We start from the raw sequence: 26351 nt of genomic DNA, 5'->3' as shown, positions 1-26351 counted from the left end.
AGGAGTATTAGATACAGTTTGCGCAATTACTCTACTGTCCACGGGGTTGTGAAGTGTCCAGGCGCATGGCCGGTAGGGATGCACATCTGGTTCTCCTTGTCCGGTGCAGGGCAGGCTTAGAGACAGGAGAACACAGAGGCACAGACGTTGTTGTGAAATCGTCGGTGTTCGTCTTGGTGGTGAGAGGCGAAGTTGACGAGGAGGGTTACAGCGGTAGACCTGCCAAGAGAAACTCAGAAGTTTCATTAGATTTGTTACGTAGCACAAGCTTTATTGATTTTAAAGGACACCACTTAATGATGTTATCTTTTTCGACTGCTGCGTACCCTCGACCTGTTACGACTAATTTTCATCCTGCCTCCCATCCTCCTAGTTCATTTTTGATACTGACTGGCAGACCTTCTTTTATAGCTTCTGTGCCTCAATGTTTTTGGGAAGGAACTTGTGTTTGATCCCCCCTAGGGAATTGGTTTAGCGCTAGCATAGTTGTAGCTAACAAGCATGGCTGTTCTGGTGGAGGGATACTATTGGTGAACCCTTCTGCCTTAGCTACGGTCTCCAACTTGGATTTTAGAGCTTGATTTGCTCTCTCCACTATAGCCTGTCCTGTGCTGTTATACGGGATGCCTTGCTTCAGGGTGATGTTCCATTTGGTGGCGAACTCCTGTACTGACTTGGAGATGAAGTTTGTCCCATTATCCATTTTAATTTGCTTTGGGATGCCAAGCCATGCCATGGCTGTCACCCAATGCTGGATTGTTGCTTTGGAGTTTGCTTTGGCGTGCTGGGTCGTGACAATCATGCCACTGTATGTGTCAACAGTCACAGCGAGCCAAGCTCTGGGTTTTAATAATTGGCAGAGGGTAAAGTCTGATTGCCAAATTTCGGAAGCCTTGAGGCCTCTAGGGTTGATTCCACTGGACCACAAGGGCACTTTCTGACAGTGGGGACAGGTGGCCACTATGTGCCTGGCGTCTGCTATTGAGATGCTGCATTTCTTGACAAGTTCTTTAGCTCCAATGTGGAGTGACTCATGCAGTTGTCGCGCGTCTTGCAAAATCCAAAGCCCCTTTGCTGCGGCATTGGCCTTATTGTTGCTGATTTGAAAAAATCGCTTGACGGGGTTGTGGTTGTTGACGTGTATCACAGATACGGTGCCTTGACGTGAGGAAAGTGCTTCTTCTATTATTACAGTGGCAGGGGATGTCGAAATGCCTGGTCCAGACATCGCCTGGCAGAGCCTGGCAACGAACATGGAGTCTGTTACGATGTTAAGGCGCTCTGATTGGAACAACCCACACACCAACGCCACAGCAGAGGCTTCTAGAAATTGGACGGACAGCGACTTGTCTGTCATTTTCACACACTGCCATCGTTCTTGTGCCTGCCACACCACGGCTGCGGTAGAGGTGGTTGAGGACGTGTCGGTGAACACAGCTTGTCCTGGTAGAGGTCAGTCTTTGACTTTCTGTGGGAGGTCAATATCTACTATTGCTAGTAGCTGAGTCCATGGGGGTTTCACTGCGTAACAAAGCTCTCCCGCAAAACCGAAGAGGGCTAAAGCAAGATGTTCTGAGATTGCCACTGATGATGTTGGAATCTGCTTTCAGAATGGTAGGTATATTTTCGCAGGCTCGAAACCTAAGTGAGTCAGAGCGAGTATCCTGCCCTTCATAATCAGGTTTCCGAGACATTCCACTCCTGGGGTAAAGGCACGTGAAGTTCTTCCGAGGATTACCCACTGTACTGGTTTGGTTGTGTCAGGAGGTCCTTGTGCTAATGCTCCTACTCCCCACTCTTTGGTAAAATGTACATACAAATCCAGTGACAGACTTGGGTTCCATCGGGAGAGGACTGCTGTGGACAGCTGTTGTTCGATGAAATCGAGTGAGCGAGCACCTTTTTCTGAGAGGGTTTTCTGTTCCCACGGATGCTTGCCTTTGAGGAGGTCGTATAGCGGGGACATGATTTCTGGTGGAATAAGGACGACGTTATGCAGCCACTGCAAAGAACCCACTATTTGCTGTGCGTTGTGGAGTGTTTTGATGTTACGGCGAATCTTGACTGTTGGAGGTGTCACATAGGAACCATCGATTTTTACACCTAGGAACGTGACCGAAGGACCCTTTTTTATTTTTGCTTCAGCTATTTCGAAGCCATTGGTCTTTAGAGCTTCGGAGATTGTTGACACAAGGTTGTCCACGTGGCTTGGAGTTGGAGCGGCAATGAGGATGTCGTCCATGTATTGGATGATGGTGGTTTCTGGGTTTGCAGATAGAACTGGAGCTAGGGCTTGGTTCACGACAATTTGGCAGATGGCGGGAGAGTTTATCATTCCTTGGGGAAGAACTTTCCAGTGGAACCGTAAATTGGGTTGCTGACCATTGGGAAACAAAATAGAAAAGACAAACCGCTCTTTGTCTTGCTCGTGCAGGGGTATGGAGAAAAAACAGTCTTTGATATCAAGCACTGCACATGGCTGGTTTGTTGGAATGAAGGAGTTACCGGGTAGTTGCGTCTGCACTGGACCCATGGGCTGGATTTTCTTGTTAACGGCGCGTCGGTCGTGGAGCAGACGAAAGCCTTCACCACTGCGTTTTGGTATCACAAATACAGGTGTGTTCCATGGGGAAGTAGATGGTTCGATGTGCCCTTTTTCCAATTCTCGCTGGAGCAACTGAAGAAGGATTGACACTTGAGGCTCAGGGATGGGCCACTGCTCGACCCACACTGGGTCTGATGACTTCCAGGTTAGCATAATTGGAGGTGATGGGTACGCTGCAGTGGTCCTCAGGGTAAATTTGTCACCCTGACATTCAGCAGAGATAGAGTGTCTCGCCTGAGCAGAGTGGAACATTTGACAGGACGTAGACGTAAACTTGGACTTCTTCCTCAGGCCCTCTTCTGTCATGTAAAGTTATTGATATTAACTCCACGCTCTTCTTTGCGATGGAGACTCCTCCTACTCTGCCTACTGTGGGTGCATCTTCCAGTCTCCAACTTGGGGGCCAGTGTGTCTGCAGAACAACCGTTACATCTGCACTGGTGTCAATCAAAAAGGGAACGCTGATGGCTGTGTCACTGAGCTGAGAGCGATTTGAGGGGCTTCTCCAGGGACCTATGTTGGAGTTGTAGAAGCACTGTCAGCAACTTCCCCATATTATTGGTGGGCTGTTGCATTGTACTGCCAAGGCCACTCGAGGGTTTTGCTCTTCAAATTGCCTTTCAAAGACATGGATGTTGTTAACTCTGGCTGGGTCATCGGTTGGGGAAACACTTGCTGTGGAGGCAATGACTGGGCCATAAAGTTGGTAGCCTCTCAGGGGGGCAGCGGGTTTGAGAGATGCTCGCTCCATGCGGGGTTCACGTAGCTGGGCCGCCGGATGTTCCAACTGGGAGAGGGTTGCACGCGGCCCATCTACCCCCTCCCCCATCCATTTCCCTGCTGCTTGTTTCTGCACCCCCTAGCGATGTGTCCCTTTTTCCCACAAGTCCAGCATGGTCCTCTTGGCTTGCCTTGGGATGGAGGGCCCTGCGGTGCTGGCTGGTTGGGACCTCGATGGTTTTGAGCAGCCATTACTTTGGCTACAGCAGCACTGACTGCAGCTGGGATTGGGGCTAAGGCAGTGCCCACTGCGGCTTGGACTGGGGCTAGGTTTTCTTCTCTTGTCCTTAATCATTGCCACGATACTGGCTCCTGGTGGCACTGAGCGCAGAATTTCTTTGGTGCCCTGATTACATTGTTGTGGCAGGGAGCTGGCCATGACTGGACCCTTGGCCTCTGCCGGCAAGTCTGAAGCATCTACGGCAGCTTGAAGATGGTCTACAAATTTAGTAAAGCTTTTGCTTTCACTCTGCTTAATAGTAGACCATGGGACCGGCTTGGCGATTATTCTGCATGCGGCGCGGATAGCTTCTCTGGCAGCGCGGGTTGTGGTCGCGACTTCTGAGGCTCGTAAGCCTTGGGCTTGTGCTTGAGGGCTGACCATTTGTGGATCTTTGCCCATCAGCCATTGTAGGCTCGAGTTGCGCAGTGGGTGGTGATCCCCAGTGACTTTGGCAAGCATATTTAAACAGTTGTCTTCCCATTTGTGTTTAAACACTATCATCCCTGCACCATCAAAAATCATCCTGCATGTCTGTTTAATATCAAAAGGTAGCATATCGTCATTGCCGAAAATGCCATCAATCATGGTGGAAACCAACGTGGAATTTATCCCTTTTTCGACAATGGCTTTAACGACTGCTTGCACGTCTTTGGGGTTTACCGGGGAGTAAGCCGGTAATTCGTTATTTATTCTCCTAACTGGGAATGCTTGTGCCATGGATGGAGCTATGTCAGCACACACCATTTGGATTTCTTTCCAGTCCGTAAGTGGCATAGGTTTTTGTAAGCTTTTTTTGACCGCGTGGAATGCAGATAAGCCGGTAAGTTTGGTAAAGGCTGCCGGTATTCTTTCCCTGTCTGAATCAGAATCTGAGCTAGATGAGTACTGCTTTGTATCCCACCGCTTTGTGTCCCACGGGAGCCGCGGGTGGTAGTAATCGGGATACAGCGCGTAACCGTAGTCGTCATCCGACTCAGAGGAGGAAGTCGAATGATGAGAAGTTTCTGGCCTATGGTGTCTTTTAATCGGGCTCTGCCCTCTCTCTCTCTCTCCTTCCCCTTCTCCGCCTCCCTTTTGGGGAGTTCCTTTCTTTAAAAGGGGATATTCTGGGGCGCGCTCCCTGATTGGGCCTTGGGCTCTCCTCCCTCTTGTCGTCCGCACTCTCCTCCCCCTTCCCCTCAGGTTCTCGTTTGCGCATGTCTGTGGCGGGAAGCAACTCCTTGGCCCGCCCTTCTCCCTCTTTCCTGGTGCCATTTTGTGGTGCGTATGGTGGCGGATTTTCCCAAACGTCCTCGGGGTCCGCGCTGTTAAGACCACTTTCAAGCCCACAAGTGTTATCACCTCCTAGCTGCTGACCATGTTTAGCAGTTAGATCGGGAGTAGAACTAGAGGACCGAGACCGCGATCGAAAGCAATCTTTAGGTGGAAGATCAAAATCCGCAGGGCAATCACCGAACGCAGTCTGGGTAGTAGCTCCCACCCCCACTTTTGGAGTAACTTTCAAACAACTCTGAGCCACCTTCCATGTCTCTTGCTCTAGCAATGCCTTCTGCAACGCTTGCGTAACTTTCCCCCAGTTTTTAAGACACTTGTTAGACCCAGAAAACATAACGTCATTTGCGAGCACTTTAGTACATTTATCCCAACACTCTGATTGCAGAATGTCTACAGGACGATCAATAGCACCCAATTTCAACAACTGCGTAACCGCGCATTCAAAATCCTTCACTTTACAATCAATCCCCCACTGCCTATGCAGTTCCAGAACTACCTTGCCGAGGGCATCCATCTCGGTGGTACGGGAGCGTCTTCCCCACTGAAGTCAGTCCTGCTGCTCTGACCATCTCTCCTTGGCCAGCGTGAATCCCGTTGCCCAGTTGCCCGCACCCATGTGTCGGGGGGCGATTTTCCCGGGTTTCGGCACCACTATGTTGCCTCAGATGAGGCAAGGCGACCCGGTTCAAGAGAGACACGTCGGTGAACGTACAGACCGATCGGGCAAGTCACTCACAACACCAATGTGGTAGATAGCGAAATGCATTTATTTTCTGTGTGCGCTTCCTTATATAACCGCAATGCGCTTGCGTCACTGCTGTACTGTCACTGGTTACAATGCTATTGGTCAACGTCATTGGAGAGGATGGGGCCCTGTCTTCCGGTGCATCGCGAGATCTTCCGATTGGCATCCCTGTCTAACCACACTGTCCTTATTTAAAACCTCATCCATTAAAAACCTTAATTTAAAACCCAGCTCAATGGTAGTTGTTGTGGTAAATTCCGCTGGCTAAATACAAATACCACAAGGAAATATGCTTGTTATGAAATGCAATCACTTAACATTGAATTTGCAAACTTATTGGCACCCCAAGAGCTCTACAGGAACTTGGTTATGATATCCCATACCACCATTTTTGTATTTTCTTTGCAAAATAGTAAGATTCTTTGCATATAAGCTATTAAAATCACCTACATTATTTTCTTCAGCTTATGCTTGTGTTTTAATATGCTTTTTTTATACAGACTGAATGCAACCAAATTGGATATCAGCCTGTCACAAAAAGAAAAAAAGCCCTAAACACCACATAAGCAGCTCTTACCTCTATCAATTCAAACAGCCACAGATAACCCAGAAATGGCCCACAGTCCAGGACATACCAGATTAAAAACCTTTCTACAAACATATGACAAGGGAGGGGAAAATTGCTAGAGGAAGAGTTCCACAGCTGGAGTATGTCAAATAACCATGCTCATATACAATATTCAGCTCACCCTTCCCTCTCTGCGCATTTATACCTCACTGCTTCTCTCCACATACCTGCACCAGAAGTACCCCAGCTATCTGGAAAATATTAGGCTAAAACATCTAATCAGTAGGGTAGCTACTAGATGGAGCTTTTATCCTTTTTTTTTTACCCAAATAAGTTAAAAATTACATTTCAGACTTATCCATGTTTATTTCAGAGGTGAGAAAACGTACCTGCTTCCTCCATGTTTGCTATTTCCCATCTTACCACAGTCACAACTTCTTTTCCCCTACTTGGGTGCAGTCTTTAACTCATATAAGTCCATAGGAGTAGAGAGGACCCATCTGAGAGTCCTGGCAGAGCTGGCTGGAGTCATCATGAGGCTGCTGCTTATTGTCTTTGAAAGGTTGGAAAACCTGGGGAGGTTTCCCAATAATTTCAGAAATGTAAATATTTCAGCCAGACGGACTACCCAAGGACCTACATGGAGCTAACTCTCATTGCCACCACTGGGAAAATGAGAGGAAGGCCACTTCTAAGCCCTCTAACCAAATACGTCTATGATTTCCATATAATTATGGAGCATCCTTGGGAAATGGACATCACCTCTGCACATAAACACTTCTTCTTTAGAAAAACTGTGAAGCTTTTCTATCCTTCTTCTTGATATCTGCTGAGGTTATTGAGATCCTACTATTTAAATGTGAACAAATTTACAGAAATCTAAAGGAAAAAAACACTGAAACTGAGAAAGACAGAAAATTGGACATCAAGACAATGCTGGAAGTAAGGAAAGTTTAGTTTTCAGTTTTCTGTATTGTGATAAAATGAATTTACTGTGCCATTATTTACCTGAAATCTGCTACTTCCTCTTTACAACTTTTATATAACTGAAGTAATTTTCTTCCCTCTCTTATCTGCAATTATTATGGCTCTGGACAATTGCATTTCTCCTCTCTGTACCTTAGGATAATATTGCTGGAATTGAAGCAACTGGAGCTACAACACAGTTGTACTGCTAATAACTCAAAGTCAGTAACCAAGTTCGCACATCCAAAAAAAAAATTCTTCAAAAGCCTGCAGATTCTAATTCTAATGAAACCTTACAACATTAAATGCAGCAGTTTGTTCATGTCCCAGTTATTCTCAAAGGAAGTTGCTTTCTTTGGATGTTTCTCTTTTATGATGGACGTTGGACGCTTCTCTTTCCATCTTCTGAGCAATGAAATCGTGACATTTTCACCAAAGCATCCAGCAGAGTGTGGCCTGAGAAATAGAATCCATCACACCCAAGAAGAGCATGTTCCTTTTTCCTGGCCACAAGAAATGCAAAACTCATGGCTTTAGCACATTTCCCATAAATCAGTGCATACAGTGTGATGAAAAGAACGAGTCTCTTATTGATCAAATGAAGAGCCTTATTTCCACCTGTAAAACAACATCTCTGTCTGTCAGCAGAGTGCAGAACAGAGGAGCAGACAGACTATATGTAAAGAAATCCAAAGTTTATTTCTAATTGAATTCTGCAAAAATGAACCTATGTACAGGAAGAACTATATACATCAAAAAACAAGTCTCTGCTTCACCTATTCTCCAAGATCCATCTGAGTCTGTCCTGAGGAGCAGACACACTCATATATAGATGGGAAAATACAGATCTGGAGTAAGTTCCATTCGGCAGGTTGGGCACACACCGACAGTCTCCAAGGCAACAGGGAGGCACCCGCTGCAGAAGAGGTGGCCACACATGGTTGCCACAATCAGTCGTCCACTTTGCACAATCTGGAAGAAAGAAAACCACAACATGTGTTGGGAGAAAGAATTGGAGTTTGCTGCTCCATTGGCACCAGACAAATAGGGCTTTAGTGCATCTGAAATCAAAATAACAAGAAATCCACAGATCTGCTGGAGTCACTTCACCAAGAGGCGACTTGTGGAGCTTCACAGCAAGGGTTGTTCTTCCAGCCAGCTGCCCACTGCGTCCCACACCAGCCAACTGATTTGTGCAGTCCCCCACCTCTGGCTTCCTCCTCCTCCCACAATGCAGAAAGGATGACAACAGGATCCTTACCTCTGAGTAAAAATCCATGCAAATTGGACACCGAATAACAACTCCTTGCTGTGCACTAGAGGGAACAGAATAAGAAAGAACATGCAGTTGTTATTATCCCCATGTTTCAATGGTTATTGATACATAAAATCTGACATAATCACACAACTGCACTGACAATCCATGACACATTTCCTTTGAAGAATCCTGCTGTCTTTGACTCCATTTTCTGCATTTAATGAGGTTTTGGTATTTTCCTACCCAGACGAAAAGACTGTCTTGGTTTCACTAGAGGAAAGGTGTAATCAGTCACCCAGTTGTGGGATTTGAAGCAAGTAATCCCCAGTCTTTGCCACACCCATCTATAAGGGTGTATGTAAAGTTGTACATCTGCCCTGGGTTGCCTTTTTTTCTAAAAATGCAAATGGTATCATTTGATCATCATGCACCATGGGAGAAGGAGGGAATTCAGTAGAGTAACCAGGCATAGCTGTCTAGCTTAGTCATACACAGAAAAGAAGGCACAAAATTCTGTGTTTGGTAGGCCATGAGCCATACTTACTGTGAACGTGCAGTTCCCTCCTCTGCTGCTCCCTGTTCTGCAGGGCCTGAGTCAGCCACAGGTGCATAATTAGCTCCTGTTCCGTTACCAGAGCCGTCCACCTGCTGGCATCTGTCCAGGGTGGCATTTGTCCTTCGCCGCTCATAAACTGTAATTAAATTTTCATAATCTCTATGTGATACAAGATGTAGAACATGGAGAAGAATTCTTAAGAAAGGATGCTCTTTGTATTGATATATTTGATCTTTGAATATTTTCAAGCCAAATCAACTTGAAGGGAGATTTTATGCAGATAGAATTGCCTTGTTAAGGTTTGGGGTTTGACATGCTTCAAGGAGCTCAGACCCAGGGGGAAGGTTAACAAAGCTCAGGGAGAAGGATGCCCACAGAGAGTGGACACAAAGAATGCAGAGTTGAGGGGCCAAAAGGACATCTGACACAACTCCCAAGATAAGGAAGAAAGTAAGAAACCCAAATCTCTCCTGAAATCAGCTCTGACTGGTCAAAAGTAATTCCTGCAGGGGCAGATTGCAAACTGCAATTCATGGAGCAGCAACTCAAGAAACTCCCCAGCCCAAAAGAAGAGAGAGACTCAGCAATGTACTGAGTGGAATAATTACAGTGAGAAGTGAGACTACTGTTAACCAAAAGAGTTATAATACTCACTAAGAAGATAACCAAGCCACTTGTAACCAATTAACAGTAATTCCTTTGTTTGCTAAAATTTATAAATAATTTAAGTTTTGATAGTGGGTGTGTCTCATTTGTGAAATACCACTGAGCACTCAGACAGGTGCAACACTCAAATAAACAATCAGTGTCTCTTAGAAGTGTAGAATGATTGACGTTCTGCACACCTTTAACAAATCCAATATTTGTGGACAACATATTGACCAAGTTTAAGGGAGATCAATTTTTAATGGCCTGATCTGTAACAGCCAAAGTATCAAGAAATCCTGTTTGCGTTTTAACTCTCAGAAACCACAGGCAGCAAGGACCTCTGCAACTCTAGTTGCTTATTGTCCATGTGACAATAGTCACCAATCAATAAAAACTGTAGAAAGAGTCACCACATTACAGTTCCTTCTGCATGAATATGCAGCTACAGCTTTTATTGCAGGGATTTTCTGCTGTGACAGATAGAGGCCATCACACACACGTTGGATCTGTTGTCTAAGACGCTGGCCAGAGGCTTTAGACCTGTCCTTTGCCTATTGCTAAAAGCACTTTCAATCACTGCTGCTTGGGTTTCATGGAAGAGAACAACTGTAATAACAATTACATTTTCTATAGAACTCCCTTACCAACTGTAAAACATCAACTCACCTTCATGAAGCTTCCATTGATGCAGATGGGAAGGGAGAGAAAAGAACATACAGTTAGATTAGGTGAGCTCCCCTGGTGCTGCATGGAAACCTTAGCTCAGAGAGCAGTTGAAGCAGAGCAGGGGAGGAAGAGTAGGGGATCCCCCTCTAAATTTGGGTAAGAACATTCAAAGCAGTAGCACAAGGAGCTGCTGCCCTGAAAACAAATAAGTGGATGTCGCTGATTCTTCTCCCACTACTTCCACAAGGTAGAAACAGAGGCAGCTTAGGAAGCCCCTGAACACCCTCCCCCCTCCTCCCCATTTCTGACCCCCATTTCAGTTTGGCCTAGAGCTGTTTCTTTCATTCTTTCTCCCCCAAACTGGCAAATTCTGCGATGATACCCTTAACACTTCATGTCAGATGAACAACTGCTGAGGAAAGGAAATCACAACAGGAATTGGGAATAAAGAATTATATCAGACAATGCTAGATCTACAAGAAACATACAGATCTGCCAGTGCCACCCTGGCAATGGCTTTTCCCTCTACAGATACCACCAAGAAAGGACCTGGAAGGATGCACAGGTTGGAGCTTCCCAGTAAGGGCTGTGCTTCCAGCCAGCTGCTCGTGGCACTCACTTAAAAAAACTGAGTTGTGCAGCTCCTCTTCTGTCCCATACTCGCCCCTCCCAGAAATCTCAAAGGACAACAACATCTGGATCTTTACCTGTGTGTAGCAACTCTTGCAAATTACGCAGAGGAGACTTCCAGAGGGCCTTCTGTTATAGAGAAGAGATGCAGAAAGAAGACACAGCCATTAATTTCAGCATGCACGAGAGGTTAGTGATACAAAAATGACAGAAAATGTATCATCTCTTATTCTGATTTAGCAACATCCCTGCCCAAGAGCACAATCATTTCAATTACTTCTGTATACCTCAGGCTCTTTGCTGTCTCTCAATTGTTAACAAAAGATACATTCAATTAAAATTTCATGAACAAAGAAGAAAAGCCATAAAGCTTGGCAGCACCCTGTTTCTACCATGTGTCAGAAATGAGACTTTGAAGAGACAATTTATCAGTCACATACAATTCAATATCTTGTGGCTCCTCTCCATTCTCATTGGCAGGTACTTCATCTGCCTTCTCTGCTGCTCTGGAACCAAGTGGGTATGGCTGGCTGTCTTCCAAGTCCTGCAATGCGTTCAAAATGGAGACATATTAGGAGCTGTGTGAATAATCCCGAACCAGCTGCTCTCCTGTATCAGTTCCCTAAGTGGATTTGCCCTGGAGTATTTTCTTTCCCTCTTTCTCCCCAAAAAGGCCCAATGATTAGTCTAAACACTTGGTGTTAGATGGACAGCTGCTGAACAACAGAAACCAAACAGGAATTTGGAGCAAAGAATTACAGTTAGCCACTCTACTGGCACCAGGCAAACAGCACTAGGAGTATGTGCAGTGTGTCACTCAGTGCTGGAACTGCAAGGAACACACAGATCTGCCAGTTCCATCCTGGCAAGGGGTTCTCCACCAGGTGACACCACCAGGAAAGGACTTGGAGGGACGTGCAAGTTGGAGCTTCCCAGCAAGGGCTGTGGATCCTCACCTCTGGGTTGTCATCCTCGCAATGCAGAGGACTAAGGACATTTTCTGTCCGGGCACTAGAGGGAGAAGAACCAGAAGAACATGCAGCTGTCAATTTCACAGTGCACAGAGGGTTCTCAAAACATAAAAATTGCAGATACTGAAACAGCCCTTTATTCTGATGTGGCAACATCCCAGCCAAGAAACACAGTCAGAGCAAGGGCTGTTATGTACTGCAATATTTCAGTGTATCCCAATCGATAATATAAGAAACATTCACTAAGACTCCCTGAAAGGAGAAGAAAAGTTTTTCCTGGACTTAGCTGGGTTTTTTTTCCTCATTTGTTCCATTCCAGACAGATCACTATGATTTAAATCAGACTCCATCACACAGAATCAAGCAGAATCAAACAGTTTACGGAAAAAAAACCTACTGTGTCTACCATGTATAAGAAATTACACTTTGGAGCGACACTTTATCTGTCGCATACCTATTGTCATCTCTTGCTTCCTCTTCGTTTTCACTTGCCCACAGCGCAGCAGAATCCTCAGCCTCTCTGGAACCAAGTGGGTAACAATGTAACACTTATTCTGATTTAGCAACATCCCAGCCCAGCACCGCAATTGTTCCCCGAGCTGCTATGTACTGCAAGCATTTGAGCATAGATAAAGCCAACTGGAATAAATATTCAACCATGATTTCATGAAAAGAAATGAAAGGTTTCACCTGGATTTTTCTATGGTTTTTTTTACATTCTTTTACTTACTTCTCTTCCAGAAAGACCACTATATTGCAGGACTGAAGTATTTGCACAGAGTTAAGCAGAACCCAGAAGCTTGGCGAAAACCCCTTTTGGTCACCTATCTGAAAGCAGACTTCTGATGGACACTTTCTCTCTCGCATACCCATCATCTTCTCGTGGTTCCTCTTCATCTGCCCTCTCCTGTGGCTCAGCTGACTTCTCTGATGCTCTGGAAAGATGTGGCTGCTGCTGGCTCTGCTCCCTGTCCTGAAATGGGGTAGAGATGGAGGCACTGAGGAACCACCTGAACACTGCACTTCCTGCTCCCCTATTTCAGCTCCCTAAATGAATTTGGGCTTGAGCTGTTTCTTTCCCTGTTTCTCCAACTGCCAAGTTCTCCTGTGATAGACTGAACACTATTTATTATATGCACAGTTACTTAAAAGACAATAAACCTATAATCAAACCTGCTCTTGTGTTTGGAGCAAGTGGAGCTGGGTCATGCAAATTCTGTTGTAAAGTTTGAGGTCTTTGCTTTGCAAAGGTTCAGGAAGAACCCTGTCAGGATGTAAGTCATCTGTTGTGTTTGCTGCATTTAGGCTTTGCACAGCAGCAGTGGCATCCCAAACTTGAGCAGATACACTGCACTGTGGGTTGGATCAAAGCATATTCCTTCAAAATAGTAGGGGAAAAATGAAAAAAGTTCCAAATGCGGCCTTTTAACGATTTTGTGGAATAAGAAACAGAATTAGTGTGTAATCCAGTCAGCTGTAGGTGCATTTTACACCTAAGCGACAGGGGTACCTTAAAGCGATGATGCAGATGAAACATTTCTTACTTGAGAATCCAAAGACTTCCTGTGCTCCCCTTTAAATCAATGCAGCAACAACATCTTTTAGGTTGTTCACCCATTCCTTTTAAGCCATTGTCAGGCATGCACGTGTGTTCATGAATGTGTTTTGGTTTGACTGGGAAATGTGACTAAAGAAGTAAATCAGAGCCATCTTTCTACCTTTGAGGTCTAGGTACTCCGTAAGATACCAAAAGAAAGGCAAGAAAACTTATTAGAATGCGAGATGGAGAGGAATGTGCCCGTCCTACTTACCATAGGAGACTCATCATCACTGATAATAATGGTGACCTCAGGCACAGAAGATTCACTGATGAGGTCTATGAGTTGTCTAGCAGCTGAAAAAAGAGAAGGTTAGAATCAGGACCACAGATTGCAGAGGAATGAAGTGGGCTGCCACTGTGGAACAGGTTGAGGTTGAATTCACTCTCTGCCCTGGCTGTCTTTTTTCAGGAACATGTCCAAAATTTCACCTAAGCTTTGCCTGCAACAGTCCACAGGGAGCACTGCCAGCCCTCTCCTCTGAAGGGGAGACACTAGAGGAAGAGCAGCTGAGTTCCTCACAAGTTCTGTTGGATGACAACAGCTTATGGGAGGTTCACACCAACAGGTGAATCATCTAACATAGGAGAATGTTTAGCACACAGGAGAAAAAAACAACCAACAATATAGGGGATCCTAATTTTACACTACCATGCTGTATACGTTCCCCTGAAGGATGGGCCACAGCTAAGGACAAACTTTTCCTTATCTTTGTCCAGCTTGAGAGACCCCAAACTCAGCTTTTGACCTTTCCTGTGGCATCTGAAGTGACTTCCAGCTCATCAGAACACATATTCAGTTTTTGAGCAGCACTTGAGGACATGTGCTACAGAGATTATCAGTCACTAGCAGCCAATGTAGTGAAGTCAGTAACAAACCAAAACAGTTGTCAGAAGGCTTGCTGTTTAGGGATGCCTTTCCAGGTGCTTCCTCAACCCCAAGGTTTCCCTTCCTCCAAAGTACAGGGCCTAGAAACTGGCAAAAGCACATGGCCAGTGGGTCCTCACCCTCCAGAACACGTCCTGCTCTTACCAGGCTCCAAAGCAGGTGAACCACTTTGCTCAAAGTCTACCAGCTCTGTCTGCGACGTTCCACCTTTGCTGGAGGGCTGCAGCCTGCTCCGTTTCCAAGCTGGCCGGGAATCAGCTGCTCCTCCAGGGCGCTTTCGCTGATGCTGTGAGACAACAAAGCCTTAGCACTTTCTGTGGCAGTGATATTAACACAGCCCTTCATTTTTGAAACACCTCTGACAGCACACAAAGGTACAGAAAACACTCCTGCAGATGCAGAAATATGCATCAAACAGTGCTAGAGCCATTCCCGCTTGAGCACATCACCTCAGAGAAAAGGCATCACCCCTCATCTCCCACAAACTGCCTCACCAGGAAAGAGCCTGTTCCAGTGGCTTGAAAATTAGAAGACCCGTCCCCAATTCTATCAGGTTGCTGCTCACACTGTTAAGCGTTTCTGAACTACTGCTAACACCCAGAGAGATTTAAAACCTTCAGTATTGCAGAAGATGAAGTTACATGAAGTTTTCAAGGGTTTCTGTTCCTATGCATTTGCTACAAACTCTCAAAATCCTTTCTAGAAGTTCCCTGGAAAATGTTTCAAGAATCTGATTTACATTGAGTAGCAAAGTACTTACTGAGCTCATGGTGTTCTATGATCAAAAAGCACCAGCAAAGTAAGTAGGACGAACACCAATTAAGGAATGCCAGAGATGTGATCAATCCCTTAGATTCCTTTCTGTAGCCCACTGCAGATTTTTTGCAGTTAGAGAAAGCAGCTCTTCCAAACCTATCAGAAAAGTAGAGGGGAGATTATCTATTTGGAATGCCAGTTTCCTTGAACAATCCCATACCTCGACACTCCCATTCCTGAGCTTCAGTTGCTGCCCAAAGCTGGATGGGAAGTCTGTGACTCTGGTACTTGAGCCCACCTGCAGCCATTCCTGCAGCCCAGCCCAGCCCCTCAGCAGCAGATGCTCTTTCAAGACTTGCCTGTACTCACCAGTACGGTCAGTCCAGAGTTTGGCTCGCAAATGGCACCAAATCTCTCTCTATTCCCACCTGGGATGGAGAAGACAGATTCTCTGTGCCTGCTGCGCAGCAGAGAATCCGTCAACTGGCTCAAGGGACGCTGTGTCAACAGACCCTTGGGAGCAGATGTGCCCCTGGTAACCAGTTCCAACATTCCATGCCCCTGGCAACCGGTTACAACATTCCGTGCCCAGGTAATCAGTGACTCTTTTGCCCACCCATGGAGTTCCAGAAGGCCATGGAGGCACCTTAAGTATCACCTGGTTCTGCTGCCAACCACTTGATCAGGGTGCTCAGGGCCCTGTCCAGCCTGGCCTGGAACATTCCAGGGACAGGGCATCCATTGCTTCTCTGGGCAGCCTGTGGCCATGTCTCAGCACCCTCACAGTCCATCCAAACATGCGATGGAATCTCCCCTGTTCCAGTCCCAGCCCTGCCCCTGCCCCCATGGCTCCCTGCCCCCTTTGGGCTCTCAAGGCCGCACTGAGGCCTCCCCGGACCCTGCTCCTCTCCAGGCTGGACAGCCCCGGCTCTCCCAGTTTGGCTGCAGAGGACGGCTGCTCCAGGCCTCCACACATCCCCAGGGTTCCTGCAGCCCTGCTCCACAGGCACATCCCGCCTGTGCTGGGCACAGCTGGACACGGCTCTGCAGTGGGGCCTCAGGGGCAGCGCAGGGCAGGCCTGCACCTCCTGCTGCCCTCAGCCTCAGCAATCTGAGCATCGCTGCAGCTTCTGTGCCCAAAGAAACCCCACCAAAACACACCTCCCCAAATCAAAATCAAATTTACATCCTTCCTTAACCCTCCTGCCCCACGTTTCTTAGTCTGTTGCTGTTTTAACTCTTACACGAGTGCCTTAACTTTAACTGTAGTGAACAGCAATTAAAACATAATCAAAGTTTGTTGGGTTTTTTCCAAGCTGTTGGAAGTCTTAACAATTCAGATCCTTCTTTCAAGTCTCTCAAGTCTTGACATTGTCAGGTGTTCCACTCGTCCTCCACCAAAAAAAGCAGAATTAACATTCAGGTTTCCTTCTAGCTCCTCTGCCACAAGACCTGTATTCAGAGGGATGGGTTGGGTCTCCTGACAGCAGCTGGGAACCCATCTCAGCCATGCCAGATGCAGGGATGCTCCTCAGCCCCTGGTCCCATTGGGTGCTCTGTGGTGTGGGGAGAAAGGTGGGAATGGACCCAGTGCTCTGGAGAGCACACAAGGCTGTGTTCAGCTCATCATCTACACAAGAAGGCTCATTTCTTACAAAAATTTCTGTTATTACAATTCATTCTTTGGGGTTGATTGTTGAAGAATGGGTGGAGATGACTTTTTCTAGTTTTTGAAAAATCCCAAAGGAGATTAATGAATTAAATAAAAGTGCTAAGAGGCTAAAGCAATTGCAAGTATATATTTAATATATGAATAATTAAGCACCTAGTATGAGTCTCAAAGCACTGAATATGAGAAATGAACAATGCAAATATGCCATCTCTCCAGTATGGGCTTTCAAAACTTAAAAAACTCTCATTCTCCTATGCCTATAGATCAGTGACGGAATGAGCTCTTTGGGGGTTGGCCCCTCGGTGGGGTGTGCACCATTACTCCTTGGAAGAACTTTCACAGAAGTCATTCCTGTGCTATCTGTAAAACAAATCCCTGCCTTTCTCCACATGGCTTTTTTTAAAACTGTCCTTTTCAACACAACAGGGCTGGGTCAGCTGTGGTGGTACTGTGTACACACATTCCATTTTCTACCGCCACACAGGTCTTAAATTAAATCCAAAGATAAATAGGAGGAATCCTGACACTGAAAAGGTCAGTGAGGTTTCTGCATCCCTTGGGCAAGCAGGTGTGAGTTCATGTTCCTCTGCATCCTCTGGGAGAACAATATTAAAGTGTGTGTCCCTATTTTCCTGAACTGCAGCAGGTGATCTGATAATATTGCAGCTGGTAAAGGTGTGGGTCAGGAGAGAAAGATCTTTGTTTTGCACTTGGAAACAAACTTGTCTGAAAAGCTGTAGCTTTCCAGGTCTTGCTGTGGATTGCAGAAATACCGTGAAATCTTGGTCCAGAAATGTTTTATTAAAAATATTCCAGATTCTTTCCCCATCCATTAAATGAGAACACCGAACACACTGTTTTACTGTGCCAGTGTTGGAACACTGTCATTAGGATTCAGCAGCAGTGCAAAGACAGTGCACTAACTTTAGTTGAGCCTCAGTCATTAAGCACATATTTCTATTTTCCATAGCTGTATCTGACATAAAAAATTCGTTATTTTGCCCCTGTATGTTGGAAGCAGCAGGAATTAGTGTACAGTATAGACAGCACACCTAATAAAGCAAAATAAGGAAAAGCTAAGGGCTAAAATCACTTCAGCAAGAATTTCAGGTATTCAAGGTTGGGAAGAAACACTAACAATTATGGATCAAATAATCTCACGGCTTTCAGAGAACTCTTTCCAATATAGCACATGAATACTTAGAGCCTTTGTTTTCTAAGAGAAAATGAGTGTCATTATTCCCATATTACGAAGGGGGAAAAACAAGACTGAAAGAGCTTCATATTGCCAAGGCATGGCACATGCCTGTGTTGGGGACAGGGACAGCAGCCATCCAAGGCTCTCTAGGTTTCATGCCCAGGAAAACACACTTCAGTCTGGAAATCCTGCAAGTGAGACAGAAAATGGTGGAAATTGTAATGGCTTATCATCTTTTTAGAAGCTAATACTGAGATAATGTGTCCTCTCCTTTTATTGTTTTAATTGACCAAAGCCATTTATTATAAAACTATCCTTAGCACACTTATCTATTTTAAAAATTCAAGTATTTTCTTAAGTTAACTTTGAGAAGACTGCAGAGAAGGGTACTTCTTCACTCATGTAATTTCTGATTAAATAAAAGCTACAAGCAAAGAAAATTAGGCTGCTTTCAGTTTTACTCCTTGTATAGAATCTTAATTTATTAATGACTTAGAAAATCAAATTTCTTTTAATGATAATTGTAGTAATCTGAAACTTGCTAAGCACAAGCTACTGAACTGAAACCTTGATAGCCAGGCAGTTTAAGTGCAGGTCTGAGCATGGAAAGTTCAAAGGTGTTCTTCATTTTATTAGAGGCATGTAAGTAACACTAGACATATAGACAGATAAATGTATAAGATCTACATTTCAATTTTGTTTAAAAATGGTAATAAAACTCCAGGAACTTAGACTGAGATTGTACAAGTGGAATTTGTTATGACAGGCAAATAGTCCAAGGCAAAAGCACTGAAAGTAGTACAGTAATTTCACGAATACAAGCCGCACCAATTTGACCAAAATTTTGGTGGAAACCCGGAAGTGCGGCTAATATTCCGGGGCGGCTAATCTATTAACAAAATTCTAAAAGCTGCCAACACGGAAGTGAGAGCCCGCGGCAGCCCCAAGCCAAGCTGGAGCCCGGCCGGCCCCGGCAGAGGTGGGAAAGCCTGGCAGAGGCGGGGCCAGCAGTGTCGGGGGCGGGCGGCAGAGCCTGAGCCAGCAGGGCGGGGGAGCCCGGGAGAACTGGGGCTAGCAGCGCAGGGGAGCATGGCAGAAGCAGGAAGGCCGGCGGGTGGGGCTGCCTGGCAGCGGGGGAAGCCCAGCATAATCGGGGCCAGCAGCGTGGGGGAGCCCGGCGGTGCAGGGGCCTGCAGTGCCGGCCAGGGCGAGGAAACGCGGCGGCGGTGCAGACGGGAGGGGGCGGCCGGCGAGCCTGGTGGCGGCGGCGGCAGCCCTGCCAGCGGGGCGAGCGAAAGCGGCGCTCGCGAAAGCGCCGCCGCAAGCCGCGAACCGCGAGCCGCGAAAGCGCCGCCGCGAGCCGCGAAAGCGCCGCGGGGCGGGCGCGGCGCTCGCGAGGCGCGGCGCAGGGCGAGCGAAAGCGGCAGCGGGGCGAGCGAAAGCGGCAGCGGGGCGGGCGGTGAGCCCGGCGGCGGCAGCCCTGCCAGCCGGGCGAGCGAACGCGGCAGCGGGGCGGTGCTGACGGGAGAGGGGGGCCAGCGAGCCCGGCGGCGGCGGCAGCACCACCCGGCCAGCCCCGCCGAGCCGTGGCGCTGAGCTGGGCCACCCGGCCCCGTCGGCAACCATGAGCGGGCCGAGCCTGCCTGGCCCCGCCCCGAGCCAGTAAAGCCCGCTATGCCGCGATCCTCTTACTAATTGGCCAATTTGTGAAAGCTGCGCACGGATTCTCGCGACGAACGAAAGTGCGGCTAATATTCGGGGTGCGGCTTATCTATTAACAAAGACAGCAACATTGTCGAGGCACCGGGGGTGCGGCTTATAATCCGTGCGGCTTGTATTCGTGAAACTACTGTACTTAATTATGCTTAAAGGAAAATGTGCTTTTCCTTCTCCTGAAAACTATGTACCAAGACCGAAATCGATGCTTAACTCTTCAGTTGCTTTTTGCTAATCAATGCTTTCCTAGATCAATACTTTCTAAAAATTATATGTATATATACACATATACATTGAAAGGGTTAATTACTAAACTTATACCAAAATTTTTAAAGTAAATTGCCTCAGCTGATGGTGTTGACCCCTACTAAAATCTGTTTAAACCTATTACAAATTCAGCTGAGTGCCATTTCATTACAAGTTGCTTAAGATCAAACTTACTTGACCATCAATGGTTTTTTAAAATGCTTTTTTCAATGAGAATACCTGGCATTGCACGTCACCTAGTAATACAGCTATTTAAAAAGACATTTCTCTTAACTGTCATTACATCCACCAAGTAGTTAAAAGTCTAGCAATAATGAGAAACAGAAAACATCTGTCTAAAATTTATGTCACCCTTTAAGTAAATCATTTTATGTGTGTTTGTCTAAGGATTATCTTTGAATAATTTTGACCACTCATGTAATTTTCATTAATAGTAAAAATCAAAAGATAGCTTTATCAGAATAATAGCAACATTTTACCTTTTTTTTTTTTTTTTTAAGAACAATCCACATAAAAATTAGGGGGTACAATGAACCTACTAGGAATGTCCCTTGTTTATTACTACCCCTGCCTAAATACTAAGACCTCATGAAATATGGTTGAATAAGGAGATAATTAACACAATAAAGACAAAAATGAAAGACGAAAATTAAGGATACATCTCCACACAGACGACTAACTTTTAACACACAAAAACCTTCGGCTTGGTCATCTGTTTCCTGTTACAAGTTTACTTTTTCCAGCATTACAGGCTACAAGGGAAACATAAAAGAAGACTGTCAAGATAACGGAAAATTATGACTATGCTAGGACAGCATTTTGTTCAACCTATAGCTGATCCTAATGGGCCAGACAAACTAAAAACACAATAGTATTTAGATATGCAACTTGGACATCAAGATAGTTCCTTTCATATGTAGCTGCTAGAACAACAGTTGTTCACTCACCAGGACGACACTGTCTAACCTTGTTTAGGCAATTTTAGCCTCTATTAATTCCATACTGTTCATGTACATAGAAACATATGGCACAGTAACATACCTAAAAATTAGTATAATTGAGTTCACGTCCGGGTGTCGGCAACGTTTAGGTCTTCGTCAATATATAAGCTGTACCTGATTATAAGCCGCATTTTCGTTTGCAGTGAATGTTCACAAAGTTGCCAATTAATAACAGAATCGCAGGATCGCGGGGTTGACTGGCAGGTGCTGACCTTGGAAACATTATTTCCAAGTGAAAAAAGATACAGACAATATCTGCGCCAGCGTAGACTGCAAGTTTTATTTACGAGCGGAAAAAGATACGAACAATAGTGTGGTCATTTTGAAAGCATGGATCCGCGTTGCCTTTAAACAGTCGCTCAGCTGCTCAGCTGTTCGGGCGGGCGGGGAGCCACTTGGGCGGGCAGGGAGCCGCTCGGGTGGGCAGAGAGCCACTCAGCCGCTCAGGAGGGCGGGGAGCCGCTTGGGCAGAGAGCCGCTCGGGCAGGTAGAGAGCTGCTCAGCCGCTCAGCTGCACGGGTGGGCGGGTAGAGAGCCGCTCAGCCGCTCAGGCGGGTGGGGAGCCGCTCGGGTGGGCAGAGAGCAGCTCAGCTGCTCAGCCACTCGGGCAGGCGGGCGGGTGGAGAGCCGCTCAGCTGGGCAGGGAGCTGCTCAGCCGCGCGGGCAAGCAGGGAGCCGGGCAGCCACACAAGACTGAAAACACTGAAAAAAATACAGAGAACTATCACGGGCTCAGATCGGCAGCACCACCCCATTGCCAAGGCCGCGTGGGTTCCGGCTCAGCTCGGGGCTGTTCCGGGCTCTCACTTCTGGGTTGGAAAATTTCTGAAAATCATTCATATATTGGCTGTTCTGGAGTACAAGCCGCACTTCTGGGTATGGACCAAAACTTTAGTCAAAATGGTGTGGCTTATAATCGTGAAATTACTGTACATGCAACAGTTTAGTCATTTAATCTGTGGTGAATTAGGTACTGTCTCTTGCTACAAATCTTGATTTTTATACTTTTTTTCATCTGCTTCTCTTCAGTTTTTAATAAGCATCAGCTCATCTGATCTATAGTTCAGGCTTTACTATTCATAGTAACATAACTCCATCCTTGGACATGAGAAAGACTCTGCTCTCCTGAGAAGAAATCAGAGCCCATTGATGCCAATAGCAACAAGCTCACACCAGTATCAGAAATGGAATGTAGTCTCACTAATCCTGTAAATCATCAAGATGATGAATATAGTGAGATGCAATTAAAATATTCCAAATTTTGGGAAGGAAAAAAATTTGTCATAAAGTCACTTTGTATAGTTTGGCTCATCCAAGAAAAAATGGGATATCGTTATGTATATAAACACAGCACTACTTTTGCAGGCTTCCTCCCTTGCTTTTATAAACCTTTTCTTCCTATGAAGCCTATTTCTCTGTGGGGTTGCAGATACAAAATAATTTTAAGTCAGAAGTAAGCAACACATGTGGGAAACTGTCATTAACATGAAAACAGTACTTTAATAAAATAGAAACCAATACATGAAACAGAGATTGGTATTTGGATTCTTGTGTGCCTTTACCTGTTTGTTTTGACCATCTGAAACACCTAATAACCTCTTGGACGTTTGTCCAAATAAGGTTGCTTTTCCACCTCTCTTTTTAAGAAATCCTGGTTTTGCCTGTTAAAGAAACCCCATTTTTATCTTTAGTCAGTAGCACACATGCTCCCTTTTGCACATCCCAAATGTATTCATTCATTTCAGGTAGATCTAAAAACTATCACAGACTATTGATACAGATACTGTAGAAAATGTGAAGCATGTAAGAGCACAGAATTTCGCTCTACTGAAAGCTCTGTATTATTGTATTGTATCAGACAATGCCAAATGTTCAATACCACCATAATTAAACCATTCATATTGCTACCCACTGCCTGGAGCAGAGCAGTGTGAAAATCCTTGCTGTAAATAGTACCACAGTTTCCAACAGGTCCTCACCTTGACGAGTTCTTCCTTCAGCACAAAAAGGTCATAAAGAGACATTTGCTCATGCCAGGAAAGTAATTTAACATGACTAATGTTCAGATTGACATACCACTAATTTAGAAACTGAATTCCCTTTGAGCAAGTATTGCAGAAAACTCTGGAGACAACAGGTATCACCATGTATTCTGTATTTGCCGTACATTCTTCAAAACTCCAGTTACTCCTTTAACCACAAATAGTTGTAGAAAAAGTATTCCACCATTATCTGTGGAAGAACTCAGGCTAAAGGCAGGAATTCACTCCTACTTACTTTTGTGCTTTTTAAATAAGTGGGTAGTGTTCCATGTGTTCACATTAAAAAAATCCCCAAGTGCAGTAATTTCACGATTATAAGCCGCACCATTTTGACTAAAGTTTTGCTCTGTACCCAGAAGTGCGGCTTGTATTCCGGAGTGGCTAATATATGAAAAAAAAGTTCAGAAATTTGCCAACCGGAAATGTGAGCACGCAGTAGCCCCGAGCCGAGCTGAGCCTGCGCGGCATTGAGCAGGGCCAGGGCTGCCCCCGGCAGCTGCGGGGGAGCAGGGTCGGGGCCGGCAGGGGAGGGGGGAGCCGTGCCAGGCCGGGCCGGGACAGCTCTGTGGCAGCAGGGCTGAGCCGGGCCGGGGCAGCTCTGCGGCAGGGGAGGGGGAAGCCGTACCGGTCCAGGGCAGCTCCGTGGTGGCGGGGCCGAGCCAGGCCGGGGCAGCTCCGCAGCGGGAGAGGCGGGAGTCATGGTGGGCCAGGGCCGTTTGCCGGTGGAGGAGGGGGAGCTGAGCTGGGCCGGGGCAGATCCACGGCAACGGCGAGGGGGGCCGGGCCGAGCCTGCACAGCCCCAAGCCAGTAAACAACGCGTTCCCACAATTCTGTTACTGATTGGCAACTTTGTGAAAGTTGCACACAGATCCTCGCTGCGAATGAAAATGCAGCTTACAATCCGGTTTGTACGTGGCTTGTACATAGAGGAAAAACTAAACGTTGTCGACACCCCAGAAATGCGGCTTATAATCAGTGCGGCTTGTAATCGTGAAATTGCTGTATTTATCTTTTAGATATTTAAATTTCATGAATAATAATTTTTTTAAAATATTTTTTTTGCTTCAATACCTATCATTTATAATTTGGTTTACCATGTCCTGAAGCTATGTTCAGAGTTTTCAACAGATTATTTAAACTGAAACATGGCAGAATTCACAGATGTGTATACCCCTAAACATGCAGTAAAAATCTCATTAGGAGCTATCTTCCACTGTATTTGTGTCAACAGGTGATTTAAAATTACGGGGAAAACAGAGCACAAGAGAACGTTTATTTTCATTTTAGAGCAGCGTAACTGCGATTATCTTTGCAAATGGTTCCACACTGAAACTTTGGTCAAATTTTCAACTGAATATATAATCAATGAAGATGATGTATGTAGACACATGAACTGTTCTTAAATATTTCTTCTGACAGCAAGTTTCTTTTGAATGGGAATCGGAATCAACACACTTCTATTACCAATACAACAGTGAAGTGTCCATTCACTAACATCATGTGTAGCTCCCACTTTCTGGTCAATAGATAATGTGGAGTTTGATTTCTTTAAACCCAATATCAAATGCCTGGTTACAGAATCCTTGCATAATATTTAAAGGTAATTTTGAAGTATTTTTTTTTAATTATTGGCAAGTTAGAATACATTTTTAATAAGCAGATTGAGACCCAAGGTATTCTGATGTATTTTTATTAAAAATAATCTTCCTACAGTAGTATGGAATTCTTTAGCAAAGTCAGGCCACCACCTGTTGCACAGCCATCTTCAGTAACACAATAAATTTCATCTTCTCTGTTCCTCTGGTGATCAGCACTGCTGGTTGATAACTGCTCCACTTACGAACACAAATGCTGTTTTGACCACGAATGCAATTTCTAAGCAGCCAAGACTCAGCTTTACTGAAAAGGAAATCACCTTTCCTTCAATAAAGCCAGTTTTTTTTCTAAACTTTTACAGATGGATATAAATCCATGCACAGTCATTAGATCCAGAAACTTCTCAGTATGAGAACCAAAAGTTGCTTAATGACACAGTACAAGTAGATTTGTGATGCTCTGCATGCAGTTTGCTTTTTTGGGGGCTGCTTCCCTTTCCGAAGGCAATGTGTTCAAGATGTGGGATGTCTGGTTCCCAGCACTGCCTCTATCTGCTGGACGTCATTATTCACTGAAGATTTATGTTCAGCTTCAAATTGAAGGCAAATTTCACACACTAAGTAGGGATGCCCACAAACATATTGTTCTTTGGCGAACAACTCTCTGGCTCCATAGATATAACTTGGACAGAGTAGTTATGTTCTTCTGCAGCCCATGCCCGATCCAGATCCACAAGTCCCATACACTGCTTTCCTAAAATGAAAGCAAGGGAGAGCACAGAAACTCAAAATGTAGAAACATTATCAAAACATGCACGTAAATATTCAATGCTAGGAAAACACATCAGTAAGCCATCTAAAAAATAAGTTACAAATCTACTTCAAAAAAACATCTTAATCTGGTTTACGGTCCAAATCACATCTGTGACCTGTAACCCTCATTTAGTAAAGACTTGAGGAGATTATTAAGTCTTCATATATGGAGAAAGGCACAACTATTTAAAAGTATTCTCAAAACTTACAGAAAAAAAATATGCTTCAATGTAAGTGGGAAGAAGAAGAAGAATGCATAGCTCCCTTAGCTCCCTGAATTGCCGATAACCTTTATAACCACAACTGTTTTCCTCCTGTACTTTCACCTAAAATCTGAAAATCTCTGGTTATTGAACATAAACAATAGACAAAGAACCAAAAATTGATCCAGTGTAATTGATTTGAGACATACTACTGTAACTACTTCTAAGTAAACATACAAAATTGGTAATGCGAAATAAGGTTATTTCAGATTTATCTGCAGAAAAAAAACAGGAAGGACAGAGGGTTTTTTTCTGCTTAGAAGTTTTTCATTATGATACAGCCATGACAAGATATTGAGACCACTTGTCTTTATTCATTTACTCATTATAATTGATGATTATGTCCTGAAATACCAAATTGACTTGCCAGATTATATTTTCAGCAGCTTGAAACTCTATTGCAAGAAAAATATAATGTTACTTTGAAATGTTTTATCACTAATAATTAGAATCTCAAGTCAACAGGGCACAATCCTGTCTCAAACACAGTGATCCTTCCCTTGTTCCTGACAGAATTTTATAGTTAAATGTATTTGGGCTCTGAGATGAAGAGACAGAAGCACATCCTGCTTACCTTTGTAATTGAGTCTGGCATTCCAAACTACCCTCTGGAAGAGCGTACCTCTCTTCCCTGCATATATAAAGAGTAT

The 26351-nt window shown here is 45.1% G+C and overlaps 2 protein-coding genes across 3 annotated transcripts in view; both read right to left on the bottom strand.

Annotated features, from left to right (window-relative positions):
• Positions 1–7928: 7928 nt before the first annotated feature.
• On the bottom strand, positions 7929–15815 carry LOC116996878. The gene is made up of 12 exons (XM_033060903.1): positions 15138–15815; positions 14522–14663; positions 13703–13785; positions 12761–12864; positions 12346–12411; positions 11877–11931; positions 11361–11464; positions 10998–11049; positions 10291–10300; positions 8965–9112; positions 8424–8478; positions 7929–8134 (listed from the first exon to the last, which is right to left on the bottom strand). Exons 1-12 carry the CDS (start codon positions 15144–15146, stop codon positions 7985–7987), a joined length of 978 nt encoding a protein of 325 aa, XP_032916794.1. The 5' UTR covers positions 15147–15815; the 3' UTR covers positions 7929–7984.
• An 8889-nt stretch (positions 15816–24704) lies between these two features.
• GSTCD (glutathione S-transferase C-terminal domain containing) overlaps positions 24705–26351 on the bottom strand; it is a 55430-nt gene continuing 53783 nt past the window's right edge. For both annotated transcript variants that reach the window (XM_033059851.1, XM_033059852.2), the window contains one exon: positions 24705–25379. In XM_033059851.1, the coding sequence (XP_032915742.1) occupies positions 25243–25379 (137 nt within the window). In that variant the 3' untranslated portion in view covers positions 24705–25242. The remainder of the gene's footprint in view (positions 25380–26351) is intronic.

This window comes from Catharus ustulatus, chromosome 5 (genome assembly GCF_009819885.2).
Source record: "Catharus ustulatus isolate bCatUst1 chromosome 5, bCatUst1.pri.v2, whole genome shotgun sequence".
Lineage (NCBI taxonomy): Eukaryota > Metazoa > Chordata > Aves > Passeriformes > Turdidae > Catharus > Catharus ustulatus.
Note: the sequence above shows the minus strand (reverse complement) of the source record. Positions and strands in the feature narration are given on the sequence as shown.